The sequence below is a fragment of the Oryzias latipes genome, chromosome 9 (assembly GCF_053564925.1).
Source record: "Oryzias latipes strain Hd-rR chromosome 9, Olatipes_Hd-rR_3.1".
NCBI lineage: Eukaryota > Metazoa > Chordata > Actinopteri > Beloniformes > Adrianichthyidae > Oryzias > Oryzias latipes.
This window is the reverse complement of record NC_136245.1, coordinates 10,555,806-10,579,016: the sequence shown is the minus strand read 5'-3', so window position 1 is coordinate 10,579,016 and position 23,211 is coordinate 10,555,806. Positions and strand designations below refer to the sequence as shown.

Below are 23,211 nucleotides of genomic sequence, written 5' to 3'. Positions count from 1 at the left end.
TAATAAAATATACTTTTTAATATTAGCTTTGGCAGATTTATACAAAAAAGCAACAAAGTCAAAACTGTTTTCTACAGCAATCATAAGCTGTTTGTTTTTCTAACTTTTTGAATCATTTGTCTTATAGGGGAATACTGTACATAATAACATCAGTATTGTCAAATACATCCATAAATAGTTAAATAGACAGCACAAGTTTTAGAAATATTGGATATTGATTGATATCAGTTAACACTTCTTTAACAATGTTTAAATCTGTGAAAGCATTGTAGATCCTAAATCTGTTATACACATGAACCTTTTTATTACTTAAACATTACTTTTTACTCTTAATATTTTAAAAACCTTGTATTTTATTTTTAGTTGAGTCATATTACTCTGATGTTATCCTACTACTTATTTGAGTACATTGTTTCATAATGTAATCAACACTTTACATTCCGTTTTTCATTTAAGTTTAATTCAATATTTATTTGTAGTGTAAACTGTCCTCACTTACATTTAATTTTTCATTTTTATTTGTTTAGTGAACTTTACAGAAACCCGAAGGTAGAAGAATCACCCTTATTTTCAAACAGGAAGTAGCTGTTCGGACCATCAAAATACATTTTTTGTTGTCAAAGTTGTTTAATATTAGACAATCTGTTTTCCTTTGACATTACTGCATGACGTGTTGAAGACAAAGGTCATTTTAAATATCAAGGTTTGTAAACCTCAAGGTAGTAAACCTCTAACCATTGTCCCTGACAATAAAGCAAGAAGTGTTCTTGTGTCTCAGTTTATTTTACACTATTTTTCTATATCATTATGAGTTAGAAAACTGTCTAATCTGACTGCATTTACCATGCAAACATACTGTAGTGTGCAGCAGGTAAAATTTATTTTAGAACTGCACCTTATTTGTTCAGAAAAATAAAATAATGTGAAAACAATTTTTAAATTGCACTTTATATACATATATGTACATTTAGATAACATTTTTGCACAAGTTAATAGCTAAATGTGGTACCTTTGTGTTTCCACTTTTTCAGCATAAAAAAGATTGAAGGACCAGTAAAAAACGTTTTTCTTTCAGTCAACATTGGTGCAGCCAGCTACATTAAAGAAGATCTCCTCTAAACCAGTTGAATTGAAATGTTGAAACAATTTGGTTTTAATTCCCAATTTATCATTGCACAATTGGCTGGTAGAAGCCAAAGTGATGTAGCACTTACTGGTATTTTAACTTAACCCCTGATTTCTTGTAGGCAAATCAGAGGATGTGTGTAATCTGAAATTAAGACCCTACAACATAAATCTTTAGTCACACAATACCAAAAATGTTTAAACAAAATACACTGAGAAACTTTACACAGTAGTATTTCCTCTGCCCATAGGAGTGTCAGTAAAAAAAGACAACAACAACAAAAATCACAATTTTACTCAAACGATTTTAGACCTACTGATGGTCCAGCTACTGGATCATATCAAATAGTTACTGTTTGGGCGTACAGTGGTCTTGTTGTGATTGTTTGAAGCATCATGTTCAAGGTTTTCTGGCATGTCCAACAACCCTGAATCCCTCTCATCCTAATGCTTTCAGACATTCAAATGGACTTTGTATTTGCTTTATTTCTGTAAAAACACATTATACTCCAGAGTTTGAACCTCTTTTTTTTTAAAATTAAACATCAACCCTTTAACGTTCAGAAATTGATGTCAAGTAAATTTTACAAAATGGTGAAAACATAATTATCCTATGTGTTACTTTTTAGCTTTAATTTGTATTTTTCAAATATTTGTAAATAAAATCCCAATATGTTTTTTAACCAGAATAATGAATCGAGAATCAGGCTTAAATTGACTATCTTATTACTAGGATTTGATTTGATTTAGTGCAACAAAAGTAGACTTCATTAACTATGTGGACTGTCCTATAATAACACACAGCTGCTGGTAAACTGCACAGCAGGAACGCAGGACGGAGCTGTTCGATCACCGCAGTAAAGCATCAGAAACATCCTTCAGATCATATTAAAATTGATGTAAAATCATAAATTTCCCCCAAATGATTATTTCATATAAAAAAATGTTTTTTAATTGGAACTAAGTATGAGATTTATTGATAGATTATACATATACATCCGAAACTATTCATTTTTGTGCTTTTTGTTTCTAGCCGGACGAATTAGGGAACGGATACAAAACAGCCACGTAGTAAAAAGGCGAAGCTGTAAAAAAAAGGTAAGCGTTTCATATCTGGGCCTCATTTAGCTTAACTGTCATTCTTTAATTCGTCTATAACATGGTGACACAGTTGTGTCGTAGTGGGTATTGTTCCGGAATTACCTGAATATTTTAAGATTGGACTCTTCCGATCTCACTGACGAATAGCCACCTAGCATATAATTCTTCTCTTTGAAAACAGAGCTAGCCGTTTCGTTAGCATTGCTAGCTACTGTTAGCCATAAGGCTACCGTGTTTACAACATTATCTACCATTGGGTGGCGTAAGGAATCCTAAACTAACGCGAAACATTTACAGTAACTGCTTGCAATTATTATTTTGGTTCGAATTGTTGTTGTCCGTAAAAGCCCCACATCTTTCAAGCCCATATGGAATCCGGAGGTTAGGACAAGTCAGGTGTACGTGTACCCTCGGTAGCAAAGGTGAGAGTTGGCATTTGTAGGACTACACCATGACATGCGGAAGGCTCTTGAATACTTCAGTTGGAATTGCTTCTAGCAAGCCAAGAGTGTAACCATTGTTGTTTTCCTTACTAACTTTTTTTAATAAGTATTTTATTTCATGAAAAACAACGCATTACTTTCTCATTTACAAATTCAGCGTGGCTATTGCATTATAAGCTTTATTTTAAAAGATTTAATCCACTTAACTGTCAAGCTTTGTCAGCGGCTTGACTTCAGCTTAAGTTTAAAAGAGGCTATGTTGTTACATAACAGTAATAATTGGACAGCAAATGGCACATTGGTGATATATGTGTTCTTTTTCTTTCTTTTTTAGTGGTCAGAATTCAGGAGCATCCCTGAGCACTGGGGTGCTGAGAAAGGCAGTGTGCCTCCCCGGAGATGATTTTATAGAGCACCTGCAACAGAGTGCTATTTTTCATTAACGGAAGTGAAGCCTGGTTAGTCGTTGGCGGTTCACATGGAGGCCAATTATCAAGATGATCATGTTAGGAAACCCAAAGAGACTGAAGCTCAGATTCTGGCATGTGAAACAGAACATAACGTTGAACTGGAGAACACACAAACAACAAGCAATAATCTTAATGGTAAGTTCATTTTTCTAAATGTTTTTGCTTGAAATCCCATTGGCTGAGTGGGCTCCTCCTGCACACACACTTTCATTAGTGCGGCTCCTATCCCTCAGTAAAGCTGTAAGGTTGTAACCTTAATGAACTTGTGTTTTATAGACCTTTCATATATGACAAACATGTGCCGCATTCCTGCACACCAACATTCCTTTGCTTTCAATTACAAAGCTACTACCTCCTAATGTGAAATTTGTAGTCTTTCATGCGTGACCTGTTTTGCTGTGCATTACAAAGGATGGGGGGTTTACTGCCGCATGTAAATGAAACATGTAGAACAAAATTGGAACAAGTTATAATAAGAAAGCAATGATTAAATGCCACATCAAGGAAATATGAAGCAAATTTAAAATAAAATCAGAATAGATATTTTTTCCCTCATCTTTCTTTAGACCAAAAAATAACCCCTCAAGTTTTCGTTACACCAACCACATAAAGACCCGCTCTGACCGTAATTTCTGGACTGTAGAGTGCACCTGATAATAAGCCGCACCCATTACATTTTTAAAGGACAAACCATTTTGTACAAACATAAGCTGCACCTGTCTATAAGCCGCATGTGCCCACATTGAAACATGTGTTGTAGAATGAGGATGTGTATAGGCTGAAACCGCATGTGTGTGTAAGAAAGAGGAGGGAGCGAGAGCACGCAGCAGAAGTGTGTTGGGGGTGCGCATTCATGTTTGATATACAGAGTGATGGGGAACTGTAATAAAAGAAGGTTTCCCCCAGAAGAACGGTGAATGATTCTTTATTAACCCGCTCTGGAGGCTCTGAGGGTCCGAACAGGGAAGTGAACCCCGAAGGATGATTTGCCTTTGGCTGAGAGGATCTCCCCTGCATTTTCCGACCACCGTCAGGAAAAAAAACAAGTAATCGCAGGAAAGGTTCAGGGTAAACCAGAACACATGCTATATTTACAAAGAAAGACGGTACACAGAAAGAGTTTTCAAAGTTTTAATAATATACCTGAGTTTTTCTTTCCAAACAGTGCCTGTGACGTGGCAGTAACATGGCAGCAATATGGTAGTAACAAGCACTAAAAGGGCTGGTTACAAAAAAACATACCGAATATAGTCACTGAGAGCAGCAGTAACTTATATGCGCAAAGACGTGTGCTGCGCTGCGCAGCGCGTGCGCCGGAAATTTTCTTCCACAACAGTGACACACCGTAACACAACACTAACAGGGCTGGTTTAAATAAACATAGACGTAAAGGCGGCAAGTGGCTCAGGCGGCAGAGCAGGTAGTGCAGTAACCGAAGGGTTGGCGGTTTGATCCCCGCACTTCCCAGCCAGTTGTTGTATCCCGAGTGCGGCTCGTCTGCAGCTCAACACTCGTCCAGGGGATGGGTCAATGCGGACAATAATTTCCCCATTGCGGGATAAATAAAGTAAACTTTTTTTTTTTTAAGTCACTGAGAGCTTTCTTCATCTTCCTCCTGTGCACCGAAACCATGTGTTAACAGCTTAGCTTGTTCCACCCCTTTTTGTTGTGTTTATTTTGTGTGACTGCGGTTGTCAAGGAAGCAATGCAGCGACCAAAGGAGGCATTGCCTTGTGCGCTAGGTGATGACGCAGCCTCGAGTGAGGAGATGCAGAGGAGAGGAAAAAAAGGCTGTTCTGCTGTATGTGCGCTCTCTGAGTTTCAAACATTGGGCTGTACTAACAGTTTGGTCCGAGCAAAGAAATAAAAGGCTACTAGCCCCGTTCAAGAGCAACAGTGTCCCGTCTGATTAGTTACCATTTGCGTCCCGACCGGGACCGGACCGGAAATAACAGCGGTTTTCGACTACAGTCTGAAGCCTGAGGCTGGAAGGTAACTCATGGAAGTCTTCCTCCTCAGTGTCCGATTGGAATAGCGTCAGATATTCTTTGCCACACACTCTCTGTGTCTCCTTTGTTGTTGCTGTCAGTGTCACTCTCATCCTGAGGCAAATTCACTCCTGAAGTTGCGCTGTCCTCTCCGTCACGCAGTAGACCGGTTTTTCCAAACCCGTTGGTGATGGTGGATATTTTCACACTGCTTTTAACAATTGCTTTTAACTTGAAAGCTGCGTTATATGCATTTCTTCTTGCATTTTCCATGATGAGGGTCTGTTCGTGCTATTCATTCACAAAGCAGGAATTTACATTAAACTTGCGTCTTCCTTGACACATATACTGTGTTCCCCCTGACTTTTACCCTTTCTGCTCGAGGGCCCCTAGCTGCATAAAAAGAAAAAGAAAAAATGCATAAATTAGCTGCATCATTGAAAGCGTGCGACAAAAGTAGTGGCTTATAATCCAGAAATTACGGTCCGTTTTTGATGTTTTTAACTGTTAATGTTGCTTCCATCCATCCATCCATCGCAGACAAAAAAAATGCAGGTTGAAAAAGCTTGTATTTGTTATGTAGAAAATTCTCTGATGCTCCGATGCATTTACTTGTAGACAACTATATCCATACATGTCTTTATTTTCCCCATCCGTGCTGGCACCTGACTCAAAACTGTACAGCTGAATAGCTCCAATATAACTCGTCGTTTCTGTTTTACTGATAATGTTGGGTCGGTGGTGTGAGGGGCTATAAGCTAGTGGGAGAGCACATGAACAGATGGATGATGGGAAGAGTGGGGGGCTTACTCCATGCCAACAGTCCCACACGCAACTCAGAGGGGAATTTAGTTGTCTGCACAGAAAGGTAGTCCATCTCACTTTAAAAAACTTTATCACAATAACAGACCCACATTCTTTGAGATGACACTCTTGTTAGGATAATATGTCATGAAAAGTTAGGTGTTAACAAACGATTCTGCCTAAGCCAACATTCAGAAATTGTCACAAAGGTTTAGGGTTTCATTTTTCCTTTTTTCCTTCACAACATATAAATGACACAAGTCTGTCCACCATGTTATTTTGTACATGTCATTAGAGAATGTGGGTTAATCAACTTATCAATAAAGGAGTAGATAGATTTATTCTAGACTCATAGTCCAATCAATAAAAAAGAGTACACAGACCCACTACATTAAAAAGGCAGAGTGTCAAGAACACACAAGTTAAGAAGAAGTATACGAAAAATAACAGTTAATAAGAAATAAATAAGTTAAAAGGATAAGAATAAAATAAAAACATTACTTAAACATACCACCCCATAAACATTAATTACAATGACAAATAAAAAGACAGTCGCTCCAGTGTTTCCATAAATTTGACTGGAAGCGTATGACACTAAATCTAATGTTACTTATAGCCAAGATGAGAGTATTCTCTGAAGCATTTAGCCTGCAGATAAATTTGAACATGAGTGAGTGCATGCAAGCCCAGAGAGTGTTAATTCTTAGAGAAACAAACGGCTCACTAGCACTCGTCCTCCTTGGCTTATATAAAAGAACTCTAAGAGCGTCATTGTACGCCACCTGCAGCTTTGTCATACTGGCATTTTTATAGTTTGCCCAAAGATTAGGTGTATACAGAGGAGTACAAAATGCTTTAAAAAACGCCACAGTGACTCCTGTACACATACCAAACCAACAAAGTCTTCTGAAATTATATGCCCAAGATACTTTATCTTATTAGTACACACAAGCACAACATTTGATGGATAAAAATCAGGGAATTTTTGGTTTTTGTCTGCTTTTGTCCGAGAAATCACAATTAAGACTTTTTTGTGCATTAAATGTGATGTCATTATCAAGCCCATAAGATGAACAGATGTAAAGCAATTGTTGAAGACCAGCAGTGCTTGGACTTAACACAACTATATCGTCAGCATACATCAAATGTTGATAATGATATCTCCAGCCACACAACCATTGTGACAGACTTTTAGTTTGAGAGACAATTCATCCAAATATTAATATTAAAAAGAATAGGAGAGAGAATACCCCCTTGTCTCACCCCATTGCTGGATTTAAAAGGCTCTGACACCTGGTTTCCCATTTAACCCGCATTGTTTGTTGAGCATACCAATATGCCAGAATACGCACAACACATTTAGGTACACCTCTCTTTGCCAGTTTCATAAATAATTTCTTGTGATTTACCTTGTCAAATGATTTAGAGGGATCTAAAAAAACACAGAAAAACTAAGGAATTTAAATTCCTATATACCAGGCTTTTCTTTAAACCCAAATTGATTGTGAGTCGTTTTCACAAACTTGTAATCCTGTCCAGCAGGATTATCTCAGAGTAATTTATGTGTTAAAAACTTTTGAGCTACCATTTTAAGTTACATTTTTCTGAGTCAATAATTTTTTACATTTTTATTTTAACAACAAAAAGTGGGCAGCTTTTTTCTTCTTCTTTCCAGTTCAGCAGAATTAATCATAGTCCTAAAAGTATCACAAAAAGATATTAGTGTTCATTTTTTATTGAATATATCAGAAAGGATTACCAGGGTATGCATGTAGGTAGTGGTATGTAGAATTTGTTTTTATTGACAGAAACATTAAAAACATTTTTATCCTTAAAGACCCACTCCAATCATCTTTTAAAATGGTGCGATTTTTAGCCAACAAACAAAAAACTGTCATTTTCTAGGACATAGTTTCTGCAGAACCGCAGAAGTTCATAATAAATTCACCTATAAGTTGTGGGTGGGGCCTTTGGCGCAGAGCAACCCACCCAACTCCCCTTGAGCAATCATTTATACTCTCTCCCGCTATAGCTTACAGCCCCTCACACTCCCAGCCTATCATTACCAGGGTAACAAAAATGGTGAGCAATGTTGGAGCTTCAGCCGTACAGTTTTGAACCAGATGCCAGCACGAACGAGGAAAATAAAGATGTCAGGGATCTAGTTGCTTGCAACTGGCTGCATCAGGATGCAGCAGAGCAGGGAGCTTGTGGCCTGGCTGCTATATTTTCTGCGTTACAGATATTCTCTTTTTCAAACAGCATTTTTGTGTCCTCTCCTGATTATCAAGGATTTATATAAATACTACTTAGAAATGCAATTTGAGCTTAATTTATATATCTATATATCTATGTAGATGAAGATCTAGTTAGAGGGATCATAAATGTGATGAGAACATGTTGAACACACAGAAAACACAGTTTTCATCGAAGCGGGTCTTTAAGTGTGTTATAATTAGTGGCACTTTGGCACATTACACACGTTGGCGTGCAATCAGGTTTTTCAGTTTTTTCTTGAATGAAAACATTAATTTCAAATATGGATTTTTTTATTTGTTTTTTAGCTGCTGTGAAAAAAAAATATAGATATAAATAGATGGATAGATATATAAATATGTTTTTTGTACTCATTTATTGCTTTTTGACAAACTTGTTGAGCCAGTTTGTCAGGATAAAGAAATCAACTTTGGCCACAACTTAACGTGGTAATTTTAACCTTCCTAACAGCCTCTCCTCCCCATCTCTTTCAGGTCCTATAACATCTGCTTTGTTGCTGAACGGAAATGAAACTGTGGCTCTCTCTAATGCAGCCGTGGACTCCCTTGTAAACGGTTCCCTGCCTTTGAGAGGTCCTCCCCAGAGCGCCAGCTCCCCCATCAACTCACAGACACAAGAGGGCTCTCCAGGTGTGGCTTCTTGTCCACCCATGATGCTAGAGAAGTCTGAAGCTAGTGCTGATGTCACGGTTCACAAGGGTGATGCTTTACAGTCCCTCAGACTCAGTATGCCTATGCAGGAGACTGAATTGTGTAAGCATAAAATTACACAAAGTGTACCTCCTCCCTTAACCCACCTTATTTTAACACTGTTTAACTTTGAAATGTGTTGGTTTTCAACCCAAGTTGTTCTTCCTTTGTAAACTCTGTGTGTATGAACTAAAGCAGTGTTTTTCAACCAGTGTGCCGGGGTACAGTAGTGCGCTGTGAGAAACGGTCAGGTGTGTCGTGGTAAATTATTCAATTTCAACAAATAGGTCTAAAACATTTACCATTGCAAGAATAGCAGCTCTGTGTTCGTCCAAATAGACCTAGGTTTGTGTTTCCAGTATACACACGTATGCGCAAAACTTTATCGTAATTCTAGAAACGTCGGAAAAAACACAATTTGGCAATTACACAGTTTCCATTACATCATAATTACATAATTATGCGAATAACAAACAAACGTACGCGATAAGACATTTAAAAACATGGCGACAGATGTGAACAATACTTTTATTTACATCAGATACATGTAAATGTCTTTCTGAAGGAAGAAAAAAAAGTATATTTGTGTTTAGCTCATTACAATGCACGGAAGACACAAAGCGTGTTTCGAGATCGGGTTTATTTGTTTTCGATACTCACGTCTCCACGTCTAGGTTCGTGAGATAATTCTCCTGGTGTGATGAACTTACCTCCCGCTGCAAAAGCTGGGTCTGAATAAAGTATTAACAAAAGAAACACAATGAAGGTGGCCAACAAAATGCATACAAGATCTTGGAGGTACAAATACCGATTCATCATTAATACGGACTACAGAGTTGATGTTTTTTTTTACACAAAAGTGCACCTTGGCTCAAAAAAGTTTGAAAAACACTGAACTCAAGAATTAAAAACTGATTTTAGGTGTTTGGGTTTTTCTATCTTTCTACTCCTGCATGGACACTTGCTTACCTCAATAATATTTGGTGTGGGTGCTTGTTTTTTTTTAATGTTTGTGGGCAGATCATTGGATTTTGTTAAGACATTCTCAGTAATTCGGTATGGAAACGTTGGGCTCCTTTTCAAATGATTGTGAAATTTGTGGGTGGAGCCCAACACTCCCTCTGACCCTCCTTACTCTTGTCCTTTTAGCCAACCAGAAACCATCCCTGGAGATGGAAAATGAGGAGAAGATTCGTTTGGAGGCTCGCAGGCGTCTGGAGGAGCAGCTCAAACAGTACAGGGTGCAGAGACATAAGGAGAGGGTATGTAAACGAAAGCCTAAAACTTAATGAGTACAGATGGAATGCAGTTGGGATCTTGGTGTGGACTGCTTTGGATTAATGGAACCTTACGGGGTTTTGTTTCTTCATCTGATTTTTCTTTTTTTAGTCTCACCGCTCAACTAAAAGCAGACCATCCAGTACTCTAGATCCAGAACTAATGCTTCATCCTGAGGCATTACCCCGGGCTAACACTGTCGCCATGACAAAAGAGTATACCGGTACCTTCTTGCGGACCAGTGTCCCACGTGGTCCCAAGCTGGGTAGTCTTGGAATTCCCTCTCCAAAAGAGAAGAAGCCTAAGTCTCCTCGTCCTAATAAGATCTACTCTTTGGCTGATTATAAATCTCCAGAGAATGATGGCTATGTTGAAGGAGGAGGCGGTGGTGGCTTGAAGAGGGCAGATAACTCCACAGCCTCCCTGCAGTCCACCGTTAGTTCTGTATCCACACTTTCCGAGGTCAGTGTGATGTCAGAGGGCGGCACCTACCAGGCTTCTCTGAAGGCCCATGACGGCGTGTCGGAAATCGATGGAAGCGAGTTGGGAATGCGACAAGGGAATGACGGAAACGACAGTGACAGCTCTTCCTACAGCAGCGTGTCCACAAGGGGCATGCTCTCCGATGCAGTGGAGCGGCAGCAGGCACCATACAATGTGGAGGGGAGGGAGATTGCCCCTGAAGCTGTAGGGCATTTCCCAAGTCTTCAGGAGGTACTGCAGGCAGCCAGCGAAGAGCAACAACTCCTGGAGATGGAGCAAGAGAGAGAAGGGACTGCAGAACCTCGAAGCCGCAGGGACAGTTTTTCCAGCAGGTACCCATCATGCATCAGTTTGTCTAACAGAAATGGAAGTAGCATCATGGGTTATGTTTAAAGAAGTTTGCACATGTAGCTCGTACTCATAGTTGCTAACCCTAAAATACACGCTCAGATGAAATTGGTGTTTTTTTTAACCTGTTCTTGTGACATTTTTCTGATGATGAATGACATGTATTAGGAAAATTAAGTTTTAAATGAGATCTGAGTATTTCATTCTTCAAATTGTTGTGAACCAGGAGCAGACGAAAAAATGCCATTTGAAAATGAACGTGTTTGTGACATAGAAAATGTGCTGGGCGGGCCATGAGCTCAAAGTTCTCCACAATGGGGAGCGGAAGAGGGAATGGGGTTGCTCCTCGCCCACAACTCAGAGGCAAATGTCTAATGAATTCTGCTGCTCTGCAGAAATTAAATAGCTTTTAAAATAGCTCAAAGATGATCAGAGTGGACCTTTGATGTTCAACTAGTTGCCCTGTTTGTACTAATTGCTACTTTAATTTCAGCGTTTCATTGGAAAGTTCTGTGATGGGTCATGATGAAATGCTCCAGGTGCTCAAGGAGAAAATGAGACTTGAAGGTCAACTGGAGTCTTTGTCATCTGAGGCCACTCAGGTAATATAACATGACGTTCACAGTGGGATTTTGAGCAGTTATTGTTTGATAACACATGATTCTGAGTTTGGAAATGTTCTATTTTAACTGTTTTTCATTAGATGTAGAAGAGCCCTGGCTTTCTTCAGATTTTAGTTCTTGTTATCTAGTTGTTTGTAGATAAATTCATAAGCTTGATGGTTTTTACTTGTAAAAAATTACTGCTTTATAACAACTCATTAAATAAATCAATCAATGTGACAATCAAATTTGAATTTAAAAAAATGAAAGAACATCTTATTTCTCTTCTCAATTGTTGAATTACATAGGATGCTCTATAATCTGATTGTTGGAAGCAGTTTTAATATTACTCACATTTACAGGTCATACCAGTGGATATATTCAGTTCAGGAATATTCCTCGCCTCATTGTGGTTCGCCTTTTGTGGTCTCGCTGTTTCATGGATATTTTTGTGCAGTTTTGCATGATCTTGTATTTTTACAGCACACTGTGTGCTGCGTTTTGATTGGCTTTTGTCAATCAACCTCCTCCATGCTGTGCCTCCTCTACAGAATGTGTTCAGTTTTCTATGTTTACATAAATCTTTGTTCGTCATCAGGTCTTTGTTTTCGTTTTTATAATACTGGACTTATTTTTAATGAAGGTTTAACTATGAGAGTTTAAACAAGAGAGAAAAGTGTAAAAAATGTTCATGTCTGAGAAAATGTATAGTGCGTAGTGAGGGGGTTTTACAGCATGAAACATCTGTAATTCCTCTTTTGCTTTTAGGCTCTTAAGGAGAAAACTGAACTTCAAGCTCAGCTTGCTACAGTTAATGCTCAGCTGGAGGCTAAAAAAGGGGAAGCACAAGCTAGCCAGGAGAAGCAGGGGGCTCTCACCGTAGAACTCGGCACTCTTCGGCAAAACTGCACTCAGCTAGAAAAGGCTATGGTGGAGCTCCAGGCCAGTCTGGAGAGTAAAAACGCCGGCCTGACTTCTCTGAGCAACGATTTGAAGGTTTCTGAGGACCAATACAACAGGCTGATGGGGAAGGTGGAGGAGCTGCAAAATGCTGTGAATTCAAGGGACAATACAGGTGAGGGGTGAAGATATTCAGGTGCAAGAGTTTTTTAAAAATTTTTTTTGTATTTGAATTGTTTGATGGTTTCTCTTTTGTAGTTCAAGATTTGCGCCAGCAGATGGCGGGTCTTCACGGCCAGCTTCAGCAGGTGCAGCTGGAGCGCAGCACCCTGCAGAGCCGACTCAAGACTTCCCAGGCTGAGATCGATTCGCTTCAGCAGGTCAGACAGTGGTACCAACAGCAGCTAGCGCTAGCTCAGGAGGCCAGAGTACGGCTGCAAAGTGAAATGGCCAACATGCAGGTAAAGTTGGCGCTAACCCAGGTGTCTGCATGAGTTTTGAGAGCAATAGACAAGCAAATAGTCACACATGCTTCCCCCTTCTAAGGCTGGACAGATGACTCAGATTGGCGTTCTGGAGTATTTGAAGCTGGAAAATGTGACACTTTCAAATCAACTCACTGAGACCCAACATCGCTCAATCAAGGAAAAGGAGCGTATTGCTGTACAACTACAAAGCATTGAGGTATTTAAAAAAAAAAAAAACTTATTGAAGAAAGAAATCTATCTTTGTCCAACTGTTTTAACATTCCTTTTCTGTCTGCGGCAGACAGACATGCTGACTCAAGAAGCTGCATATAAACAGATCCAGGATGCAAAGACTATGGTGGAAGACGACCTGCAGCGCAAGCTAGATGAGTTTGAAGAAGAGCAAGAGCGATTAACAAAATTAGCCAACACAGCTAGCTCCTTAGAAAGGGAACTTGAGCAGGTAATCTCGTTAGTTTGACCTAAAAATTAGTATCGTCCCTAGAATTTTGATGGACACGTGTGTCATGCTTTTTTCTAAAGAGCTTTTCCTTACCTCTTAGGTCAAATTAGCCCTTTCCCAAAAGGACATCCAACTGCAGTCGCTTCAGAAGGAACATCTGGAACTGATGCGTCAGATGACAGCCACTCAGGAGAACCTACACACCAAAGAGCAGGCCATTGGCCAACTAGAAGCTCGTTATCAGGAGCTTGAGGCTGAGCTTTCAGAGCTGCAGTCGGAGAACAATGCCAAGGATGACAACATCCGGTTCCTCCAGAATGAAAAAATCGTTCTGGAAGTTGCACTTCAGGCAGCACGGGCGGACAAGAGTCAGCTGGATGAGGGGGCTGAACGTCTGGGAGAGGATATTCTGGTGGCCTCAGATGTGTTGGACCAGCTTAGACAGGAAGTTCAAGTCAAAGCCAGTCAGGTACGAGACGATAAGGAACGCTTGAGTGTTGCCAGGCGTGATGGTGTGAAGGAGAACCAGCTTAACATACCCCAAAAATCTCATGAGTTCAGGGATTCTGATTCTTATTGCAAATATTTCTTTCTACATAAGTGAAGTGAACATGCATTGAAAAGAGGCAGTGCCACTTTAAGGAAATCAAAACAGGAAAATAAAATTGCTTCCCTTTTTTTTTTTAAACAGAAATGATTTCCAAAAATGAAACAAAATTTTCAACATAAACCTGAAATGACAAGAAAAGTTAAAATGTTTATGTGCTAAGACCACATTATACATCAAGTAAACCAATTTATCTGTGAGTTTATTAAAAAGGGTCTTTTTCTCCTTCAGAATAAGAGGTACTTATCCTTATTATGACTTAAAAGAACTGTAGAGTTAAGGAACTTGTGAGAAACAAATAAAACTGAAGTGCCTGATAATGAACAGATTTCTCAATTTCAAGGCTAGTGTTGTGTGTAAATCAGATGTTTGGGATTCAAAGAGTGGTCAGTAACAATTAAGTTAAGTGAGGAAAGATGCAATGTTTGGCATAAATTTAACAAAGCTCCTGAAACACTGGCACATGAAAAGACCTTATACTTAAAAAATATGTCTTTATTTTTATTTATTATTTGCTGATATTCATGGCTCAACTTTTTTCAGCCAAGCTAAATAATAAAAGCTGCATTTCAGGAAAAGTAAAGAGTTACTTTTTCTCTACTTAAAGTGGTCCTAGTATATTAGTCTAAAACTGTGTGCTTGGTGGTTATAGTTGATATGCACACAAATGCACTAAACCTCAATCAAACATTGCAAACATCACCGTATTTTTCAAAATGTATCTTTCTGGATCTCTCATTACTCATACTTTAATGTCTGAACTTGTGTACTAATTCTCTGCAGTCTTGTTTTCAAATTTGGCTAGAAAAGTAAATGGATTATTTGGCTGCATTACAGATTGAAAATCTACAACAAGAAAACAGCTCGCTGAAGAAACAAGCCCAGAAGTTAAAGGAGCAGTTTCATCAGCAGAAGGTAGGAAGGACGGCACCTTCTCCTCCTTTTACTGAATCAGAGGGAAACTTTTTCTTGGCTCTTGGGTGAAGTTAAATGCTAACCAAACGCTCGAGAACCTAATGTACTTTTGGAATAGCTTGACATAAATCTGCCAGCTGGTTAGATTGGTAGGAGGATGTCTTGTGGAGCCAGATGGTTGTCAGATTTACTAAAGAAAGCCCACAGCGCTGGTTGACGTGCCTGAGCAGATTGAGTAATGGTTGCTTTATTACACTGACAGTCTGTCACACAGAGGGTGGAGTTAAATGACAGAAAGACAACATTTGCTTTTGGATGGCTTTCCATGCTTTGGCTTTGTTTAAAAAAGAAAAAAGAAAAAGTGCATTGAAATGTAGCTTAGATTTTTGCTAATGGTTTAAAAAACGAATAGCTTAAGTCAACTTTACAGACATGTTGTGTTTTTTTGTGGCATCATAGTTGGTTGGTACCACTAAAAAGCTTTTCTTTTCCTCTTTATTGCATTTCCAAAGATAAGGAGGATCCAATCTGTCATTTGCTCTTGTAAAATATTTCTTTAGCTAAATGTATGATTAATATTTGATTGAATTTGCTTTAAGACAAAAGAAACCAGTTTGTGGTTTTCTGTAGGGGTTTGTCTTTTAATATTTGATGTGTTTTCCTGCTCTTACATCGAGGCTGTTTAGAAGCTATAAAAGATGCACTTGGACATCATTTTCATTTAGGAAACAGAGTTAAAGACCCACTCCGATGAAAATGGTGTTTTTTGGTGTTTTACATGTTCTTGTGGCATTAAACTGATGATAGAGAGCATATATAAAGAAAATTCAGCTCGTTGTGAATCAGGAGGGGACAAAAAAATGCAGCTTGAAAAAGGACGGATTTGCTGCTCCCTGCTCCGCTCCATTCTGATGCATCCGCTTGCAAACAAATGGATCCATGTACGTCTTCGTTTTCCTTATCTGAGCAGCCATTTGGCTCAAAACTGTACGGCTGGATAACTCAATGTTTTTCTTTTCTTGTCCTAGTAATGTTAGGTTTCGTCTGTGAGGGGCTGTAAGCCAGCGGGAGAGCGTGTAAACAGTACTCTCAGCAAAGGGGAGGGGAAGGGGGATCAAATGTCGCACCCACAACTAAAGGGGGAGAATTTCTTGACTCGCGTGTCAGGAACATCTAGTTTATGAACACGTTTTTGGACAAGCATCAAGCAATGAACCTGACATGCATCAAAAAAAAAGCAGTGGGTCCGAATTTGATGCACGAATCGCATTTGGTATGAACGCAGCATAAGGTTAGGGATGTAAGGGGCTGTAAGCTAGCAGTAGTAAACAGAGAGTTCTCAGTACTCAGGGGGGGAAGGGGGCGGGTTTGCTCCGCCCACAACTGAGGCAAATTTCTAATGAGCCGGATTTTGCCTTGAAAACTGGATAAATATAATTAAGACTACTCGGAACACTTTTACAAAAGATGATTTGAGTGGGTCTTTTAATCAACTCGAAATCATTCAAATTTGTCATTACACTCCTCTCCGTTTGTTGTTTTCTTTTATTTTAATCGATCACCTGTTCTTTGTTGATGTAAGATTTTCATCAGGTATGAATTGTCATTGACTTGTCAGGTGATGGTGGAAGCTTATCGCAGAGATGCCAGCTCTAAAGACCAGCTCATCAGTGAGCTCAAGTCCACCAAAAAGCGCCTGCTGCTGGAGATGAAGGACTTGAAGCAGGACCTTCTGGGTGCTCAGGGTGAGAAGCAGGCGGCAGAGCTGGAGCAGGCCCGTCTGCAGAAGGAAGTGCTGAGAGTCCAGGAGCAAATGACCAACATGGAAACCCATCTCCAAGCCATTCAGGAAGAAAGGGATCAACTAGAAAACCAGGTTCAGGTGAGATGAAATGTCTACACGTTGCTAAAGATAACAAAGCATTTGAAAACTAGAGGAAAAGTAATGGTGATGGTTCCCATCTCCATCCAGTCTCTGCAGTTTAATCAGAACCAGCTGGCTGCCGTGACTCAGGAAAATGAGGGACTAAGGAGACAGGTAGAGCAGATGGAAACTGAAGCCAAAAAGTGAGTCATGCAGTGCTTATGGAGTTTTAGACGGGTGCAAGATGTCCATAACTAATTCTGAGATGCACATGTTTCTTGTGAAGTACTGTTTTAACCCTTGTGCTATCTTAGATGACCCCACCCTTACATTGACGTGTTATTCCTTCCATGACAAAGGTGGATGAAGGTGGAAAGATTTCATGTAATCCATGGATACCAGTGAGGTTCACAAATCATTGAAGAAAAAAGGTTCAGAGCACTGTCTAGTGGGTCTAGATGACCCAACTCCCAACGTTAAAGTGCCTAGGATAGCACAAGGGTTAAATAAATCAATGGCAGGTCTTAAAAATGCAGAAGCCCATACGAATGCACAACAGTGGGATTTCTTGAAAAAATACATTTTATTCATGTACTTTTTTTTTCATGTGTGCATGAAAACAGGGCCATCTCAGAACAGAAGGTGCGCATGAAGAGGCTGGGAACAGATTTGAACAGCGCTCAAAAGGAGATGAAAGCCAAACACAAGGCCTACGAGAACGCTGTGGGAATTTTGAGCAGAAGGCTTCAAGAGGCTCTAGCTGACAAGGAGGCAGCAGAGGGGGAGCTGGTCAAACTCAGGGCTCAAGTATCAGATGGAGGAAACAGCCAGGCTTTACAGGTAATGCACACACCTGCCATACATTCTTTTCTTTTTTTTATCCTTGGGCAAATAAAATGCACTACAACTTGTTTTTCTTTTTCTTTTTTAATGAAATTGTAAAGTCTTCTCTCCATTGCTCAAAAGACATTGAGATAAAGTGAAGTTTTCTCTCTCATGAAGGAAAAGATTGAAGCTCTTCAGGCTGAGCTGCAGGCTGTGAGCAAAAGCAAAACTATGCTAGAAAAGGAGCTGCAGGAAGTCATCAACGTCACTTCAACAGAGCTGGAGGAGTATCAGGAGAAGGTCTTGGAGCTTGAGGATGAGGTGAAAAGATGTTTTAATTACATTTATTTAAACTTTACCACACCAATCACAAACACTGGCCCAGACTCTCCAGAACAACATAATGTTGAGAATCCCTTTAAACAGAATAGTTAAGATTTCAGGTCCCAAAAAAGAAAGAAAATTTACACTCTTTGAGTTCATTAAACATGTTAAATATTCCAGTGGGACCAAGTCCACTAAAACCTTATGTCAAACTTTAACTGTAGGGCTGCGGATCATTACTTTGTGGCGATCGGATTCACAAATCAAGATAAACAAGTCACAAATCAAACCACGATTCTTACTATTTAATATAAATATGTCTGAATGGTTGTTATATGAATGTATTTTTCCTAGATGTATGAAAATTAAAATAAAATGTATTAAAACACCTTTGTTTATACCTTTTATCTTGAATAGGAAATCATACTCAACAAAACATAATAGATACAGCATAATCTTTTATGTTTCCCACCATAACATGTTCAGTCCGGAGTTCTAAAACAAGAGACGGTGAATCCAAATCCAGATTTAGTCCCAATGTCTTTTTTATCTCACCTAATATATCAGACCAATACTTCAAAGTTTAGAATTTTTGAGGCAGTAACCCCACTGCCAGATGGGTATTTTTATTTTCCTCTTTATGTTTCCATTTATACCTGCAGTAAAAGGCAGTGGGAGAAACTGGTTATCACCTCATGAAGCACTTAATATGGGATTCTGCTTCTATTTACAGCTTCAGGAGTCACGCTGCTTCAAGAGGCGCATCAAGAAGTTAGAAGATGCAAACAAGAAGTTGACGCTTGAGCTGGAACACGAAAAAGGGAAGCTGGCGGGATTAGCACAGTCCCACAGTACGTTGAGGGATCACACTAATATATTGGAGTCTGCATTAGCCAAGAGGGAGGCAGATCTGGTCCACCTCAACTTGCAGGTAAGTTTTAAATTGTAAAAAGCTAGATTAACATATATAGCTTGATTAATGTGTATTTGTATTTTTGCTTCTTTTTATATTTGTTTGCTTTTGTTTGCCTTTTTTCAGGTTCAGGCTGTTCTGAAGCGAAAGGAAGAGGAAGACCAGCAGATGAAGCAAATGGTAAAAACTCTACAGATTGCTTTGGAGAAGGAGCAAACCAAAGTCAAAGACCTGAAAGAGCAGGTAGGAACTTTTTTCTGCGTTCACCGTCTAGTTGAAATAATATTTTCTTTAATTCAGGAAAGCTTGAGTTTGATTTTGAAAGGTTGTAATGTTGTGGTTTGTCCTGCAGGTGGCAGCAGCAAAGGCTGAAGCAGCTCACAACAGAAGACACTACAGGGCAGCAATGCTCGAGCTGTCAGAGATAAAGAAGGATCTACAATCTAAAGAAGACCTTGTCAAAGTCCTTCAGAGTGAAGCACAAAAACTCCAGTATGTCAATTAGTCTGACTTCATCTGTGTGATTATGTACATCTCACCTGTAATCAATAATAATAATGTGTGTTGCACTTTGCAGAGCACAAGATGAGCAGCACTCTCGTGATGTTTCCATGTTTCAAGAGGAGCTTGCCGAGGCTCATGGTCAACTCCAGATTCTCCAGAAACAACTAGATGAAGAACTGGCAAAGCAGCCACTCACAAACCAAGAGGTGTGCCGTCTAAGCAAACATTTGGATTCCCTGACTAATCTATTCTATTATCTATTTTTTTTGTTTTGTTTTACATGTAATGCAAGAATAAGCCATGAGACTATAGATGATATTAGAGGAACTTTTTCTTTTATAGTTGTTATTAAACTCCCTGATTTATATTTTTTCTGCAGTTAATCTTATTTTGTTTCCTAAACCCTATTTCTATCTGTGATGTTAACATGTGAAATTGATTTCTGACGCAGGTTGAAGACCTGAAGTGGGAGGTGGAGCAGAAGCAGAGGGAGATTGAAGCTCAGAAGCAGCAGTTGGAAATGATGGAACAGTGCCACCAAAGGGAGCTGGATAACCTACAAACTGCACTGCAGGCAAGAAGACTTTCTCCTAATACATGTACAAAAAACTGTAAATTATGTAAGAGATAATGCCGGATGAGGTGTGCATTATCAGAAATAAATGGTCTTTGCAAAGGGATGAACCATCCGACGTGTTTACCCCTCCACAAAGTCCATTATCTCGCTTATGTCATAGTTAGTTACGAAAGAAACAAACATAAAATCAAATATTGGTGGTGTGATGAGGAAGATAAATAAGACAAGAACAGAGCAGAAGTGGTGGAAGTTGAAGTTATGAAGGAGTTGAACAGACTTTGAGAGATCAGGAGGTTCTTCCAGATGACGGAACAGCTGCAGCTAAAGTGATCAGGGAGACTAATGGGAAGGAATATTGTCATCAGGAAAGATGGCTGGGGGTGAAATAAAGAAGTTCAAGAGTGTTGGCTATGAAAAAGTGTGACACTGAGCAGAAAGAAGACAGTACAGAGAGATGCTGCATGCGAGGAAGGTGGCGGTGACGAAGGAGGTGTAAGACTTATGTGACAGGTTAGGGGAAGGTGGGAGAGGTGGATCTGTCCATGTGAGGCATGACAATCAAAGACGGAAGGATGTCCAGCAGGTTAGGGTGATCAAGGACAGAGATGTAAATGTGTTGACAGGTTCCACAAGTTTGATAGAAAGATGGAGGGAGAACTTTGAAGAGCTGATAGATGAAAAAAATGAGCACAGAGTAGAAGATGTGGCTGTTATGGAGCAGGAAGTAGCAAAGATTAGTAAGGATGAAGTGAGGAAGACATTGAAGAAGATGAAGGGTAAAAAAGCAGTTGATCCTGATGGCATTCTTATATAGACGAAGGCAATATGGAAGAGTTTATGATTTAATGGAGGCGGATGATTTGCTGTGGCGACACCTGAAGGGAGCAGCGGAAAGAAAAAGATGAAAACTCCTCATTTTGATGGACCCCTAACTAAAATAAAATCCTATTTTGCTTTAGGATATCAAGGTGGAGCTGGAATCTGTCCAGGAGGAGTTAAGCAGCACCAGGAAGGACAAATTTATGCTGCAGGCTAAAGTGGGAGAGCTGAGAAACAGCATGAAAACAGTCCTTCTGCAGAATCAGCAACTCAAACAGGACCTCAAGCAGAGTCGCCTACGAAGGGTAAAGAACTGTTTGTATTCTCTCAAATAAGAGCGTCTTTCTTAAGATCAGTGACTGCACATGCCTCTGTACTTATGACGTTGGAGCAGCAACGTATGGAGTTGAAGACTGAAGGGAATCCATCCAACCCAGTGACGCCAGTTAAGATCCCAGACTGCCCTGTGCCCGCATCGCTGCTAGACGAGTTGCTGAAACCGTCGGCTTCCGTCAACAAGGAGCCACTCAATAATCTCCATAACTGCCTCCGGCAGCTCAAGTAAGCACATTCTTCTGTTTGCAGGATAAACGTAATCATCACATTGGCATTGGCATTTGGTGCTAGGGTGTACAAATGTTGAAAGGACTGTATATCTATTTAATCCAGGGAAGAAATGGACAGCCTGCAGAAGCAAATGGAGCAACACACGGTAACGGTACACGAGTCCATGAACTCCTGGACGGACACAGCAGAAGGACTGGCTCAACTTGAGCTGCAGAACATTTCCAAATCCTCAACAGGGGTAAACAATATGGTGGAAAATAACACTGAAACGGAACAGGAGCCATCATAAAAAAACTTGTTAACTCTCAGGCAAAGAGGAAGAGTGGAGTTTTATCCACTAAGGCACTTTTAAGCTCCATATTTGCTTTCTCTTTTTTCAACAATTGCCAACATTTGGCATTTCTCCCATCAGCACAGAAGTGCTTTTGTGGTGTAATACCGTATCAACCACAGCTTTATTCGTATTATTTCTCACTTGTTTATATATAAAGTTATTTTCCATATGTATTTATTAAGGTTAGTAATGGCAAAAAATTGATTTACTTACTCTTTAACAATATGTTAATCTTCAGTTTTGCTGTATTGAATGCAAAGACAAGTTTAATCTGTTCTACCTTAAGAGTAAAGTTTCATCATTTACTGTAAAATTGGTAATAAATCAGTGGCATCATTGCTGCCTAATAATACCTAACATCTGTATTTCAATGACTACAATGTGTTCTTCCATTTCTATGTGCCTGTTGACTCGTGTCATTTATTGATGATTTTACCAAAACATTCATGTTTGATAACAGTTTGTAATGAAATTGTCTCTCTACTGTCTGCTCAGATATTATATATTTTGCCACATGGTAAAAAAAAGGTTCTAGGTTGGACTTTGTTTCCTAAAGTGAGTCTGTCAACATTAATCCTAAGTTTTATGTGTCTAGCTCGGACTGCAGTAAATTTATAAGCAAAAAAAGGAGCCTTAAGCAATCTTTGACGTGCTGAAAAGAACTCAATTGAGTTGGATGGCTATTTTTCTGTTGTGTGTGCAAGATGTTTTGTGTTTCATATGTGGGTTAAAATTCTTACTAAACTGAAAAGTTTGTTTAAATTTTATCACACCAACTGACATTGTATGATTAAAACTGAAGCGACTGATGAAGCTATTTAATGAAAAAAGATTACTGCTTGAAATGATTGTTTTCTGTTACGTTTGATACATTCTGTACTTTCAAAAAAAGGATAGAACCCTTTAATCGCCTCCTGTTTTTGTTGTTTAATTCTTCTCTGGGATTGTTGGATATGTTAAATGTTTTCAAAGGTTAATATATACACGGTTGTTTTTTGTATAATTGTGAAATGACCATAAACGTCGAATGGAAAGATGTAACTTAAGATATCAAATGTAAACCAAATCTGGCTGTATAGTTACATCTGGATTGCAGTCTGAGTATCCAGTGGATATTTAAAAAATTATACAGCAGCTTTCTGTATGCAATTAGGTGCAGATCCTTTGTTCTTTCAGTAAGACAAAAAGGCAAACGATTTTGAATGCTTTTTAAGATGGTGTTTTTTTTTCCCAGAGGGACAGTAAATATAATTAAGAATGCTTGTATTGGAAAACTAACATTACATGTATTTATATTCTGTATTATAAGAGAAAAAGGCTGTACCTATAAACTTGCACCTTGCTATGTTTCTTTTTCTTCCCCCAGAGATTGGAAATGTTTGATTGCTTATTGGTCATCTGTTTTGGGAGATGTGATTGTATTCATGATAAAGTTGCACTATTCATCTGCCATTGAATCTTGTATTTTTTTCTATCAAAAATAACTTTTAAAATACATTGCAACACATTAGTTACCCGTATACA

The 23,211-nt window shown here is 39.1% G+C and overlaps 1 protein-coding gene across 4 annotated transcripts; it reads left to right on the top strand.

The window, feature by feature from the left end:
* The first annotated feature begins 1,920 nt into the window (after positions 1-1,920).
* golga3 (golgin A3) lies at positions 1,921-23,139 on the top strand. Of its 4 annotated transcripts, none has more exons than XM_011479515.4 (25): positions 1,921-2,024; positions 2,159-2,223; positions 3,004-3,274; positions 8,682-8,837; positions 10,047-10,159; positions 10,287-10,990; positions 11,500-11,608; positions 12,377-12,683; positions 12,767-12,969; positions 13,055-13,192; positions 13,277-13,438; positions 13,539-13,907; positions 14,883-14,960; positions 16,579-16,842; positions 16,933-17,027; positions 17,448-17,664; positions 17,827-17,970; positions 18,707-18,904; positions 19,013-19,129; positions 19,239-19,378; positions 19,464-19,596; positions 19,842-19,964; positions 20,927-21,091; positions 21,181-21,347; positions 21,456-23,139. In XM_011479515.4, exons 3-25 carry the CDS (start codon positions 3,148-3,150, stop codon positions 21,640-21,642), a joined length of 4,416 nt encoding a protein of 1,471 aa, XP_011477817.1. In that variant the 5' UTR covers positions 1,921-2,024; positions 2,159-2,223; positions 3,004-3,147; the 3' UTR covers positions 21,643-23,139. The 4 variants fall into 4 exon arrangements, with proteins under 4 accessions (XP_011477817.1, XP_011477815.1, XP_078808732.1 ...); XM_011479513.4 differs by having other exon boundaries at positions 1,953-2,024; positions 8,682-8,960; XM_078952606.1 differs by lacking the exons at positions 1,921-2,024; positions 2,159-2,223 and adding an exon at positions 2,226-2,648.
* Positions 23,140-23,211: the final 72 nt, after the last annotated feature.

Bases quoted from the DNA above. Each gene is read 5' to 3' on its own strand.
- golga3 (XM_011479513.4), top strand. From the start codon at position 3,148: ATGGAGGCCAATTATCAAGATGATCATGTTAGGAAACCCAAAGAGACT. The intron at 10,160-10,286 runs GTATGTAAACGA...TTCTTTTTTTAG, and splicing joins TGCAGAGACATAAGGAGAGG to TCTCACCGCTCAACTAAAAG. The intron at 13,439-13,538 runs GTAATCTCGTTA...CTTACCTCTTAG, and splicing joins TAGAAAGGGAACTTGAGCAG to GTCAAATTAGCCCTTTCCCA.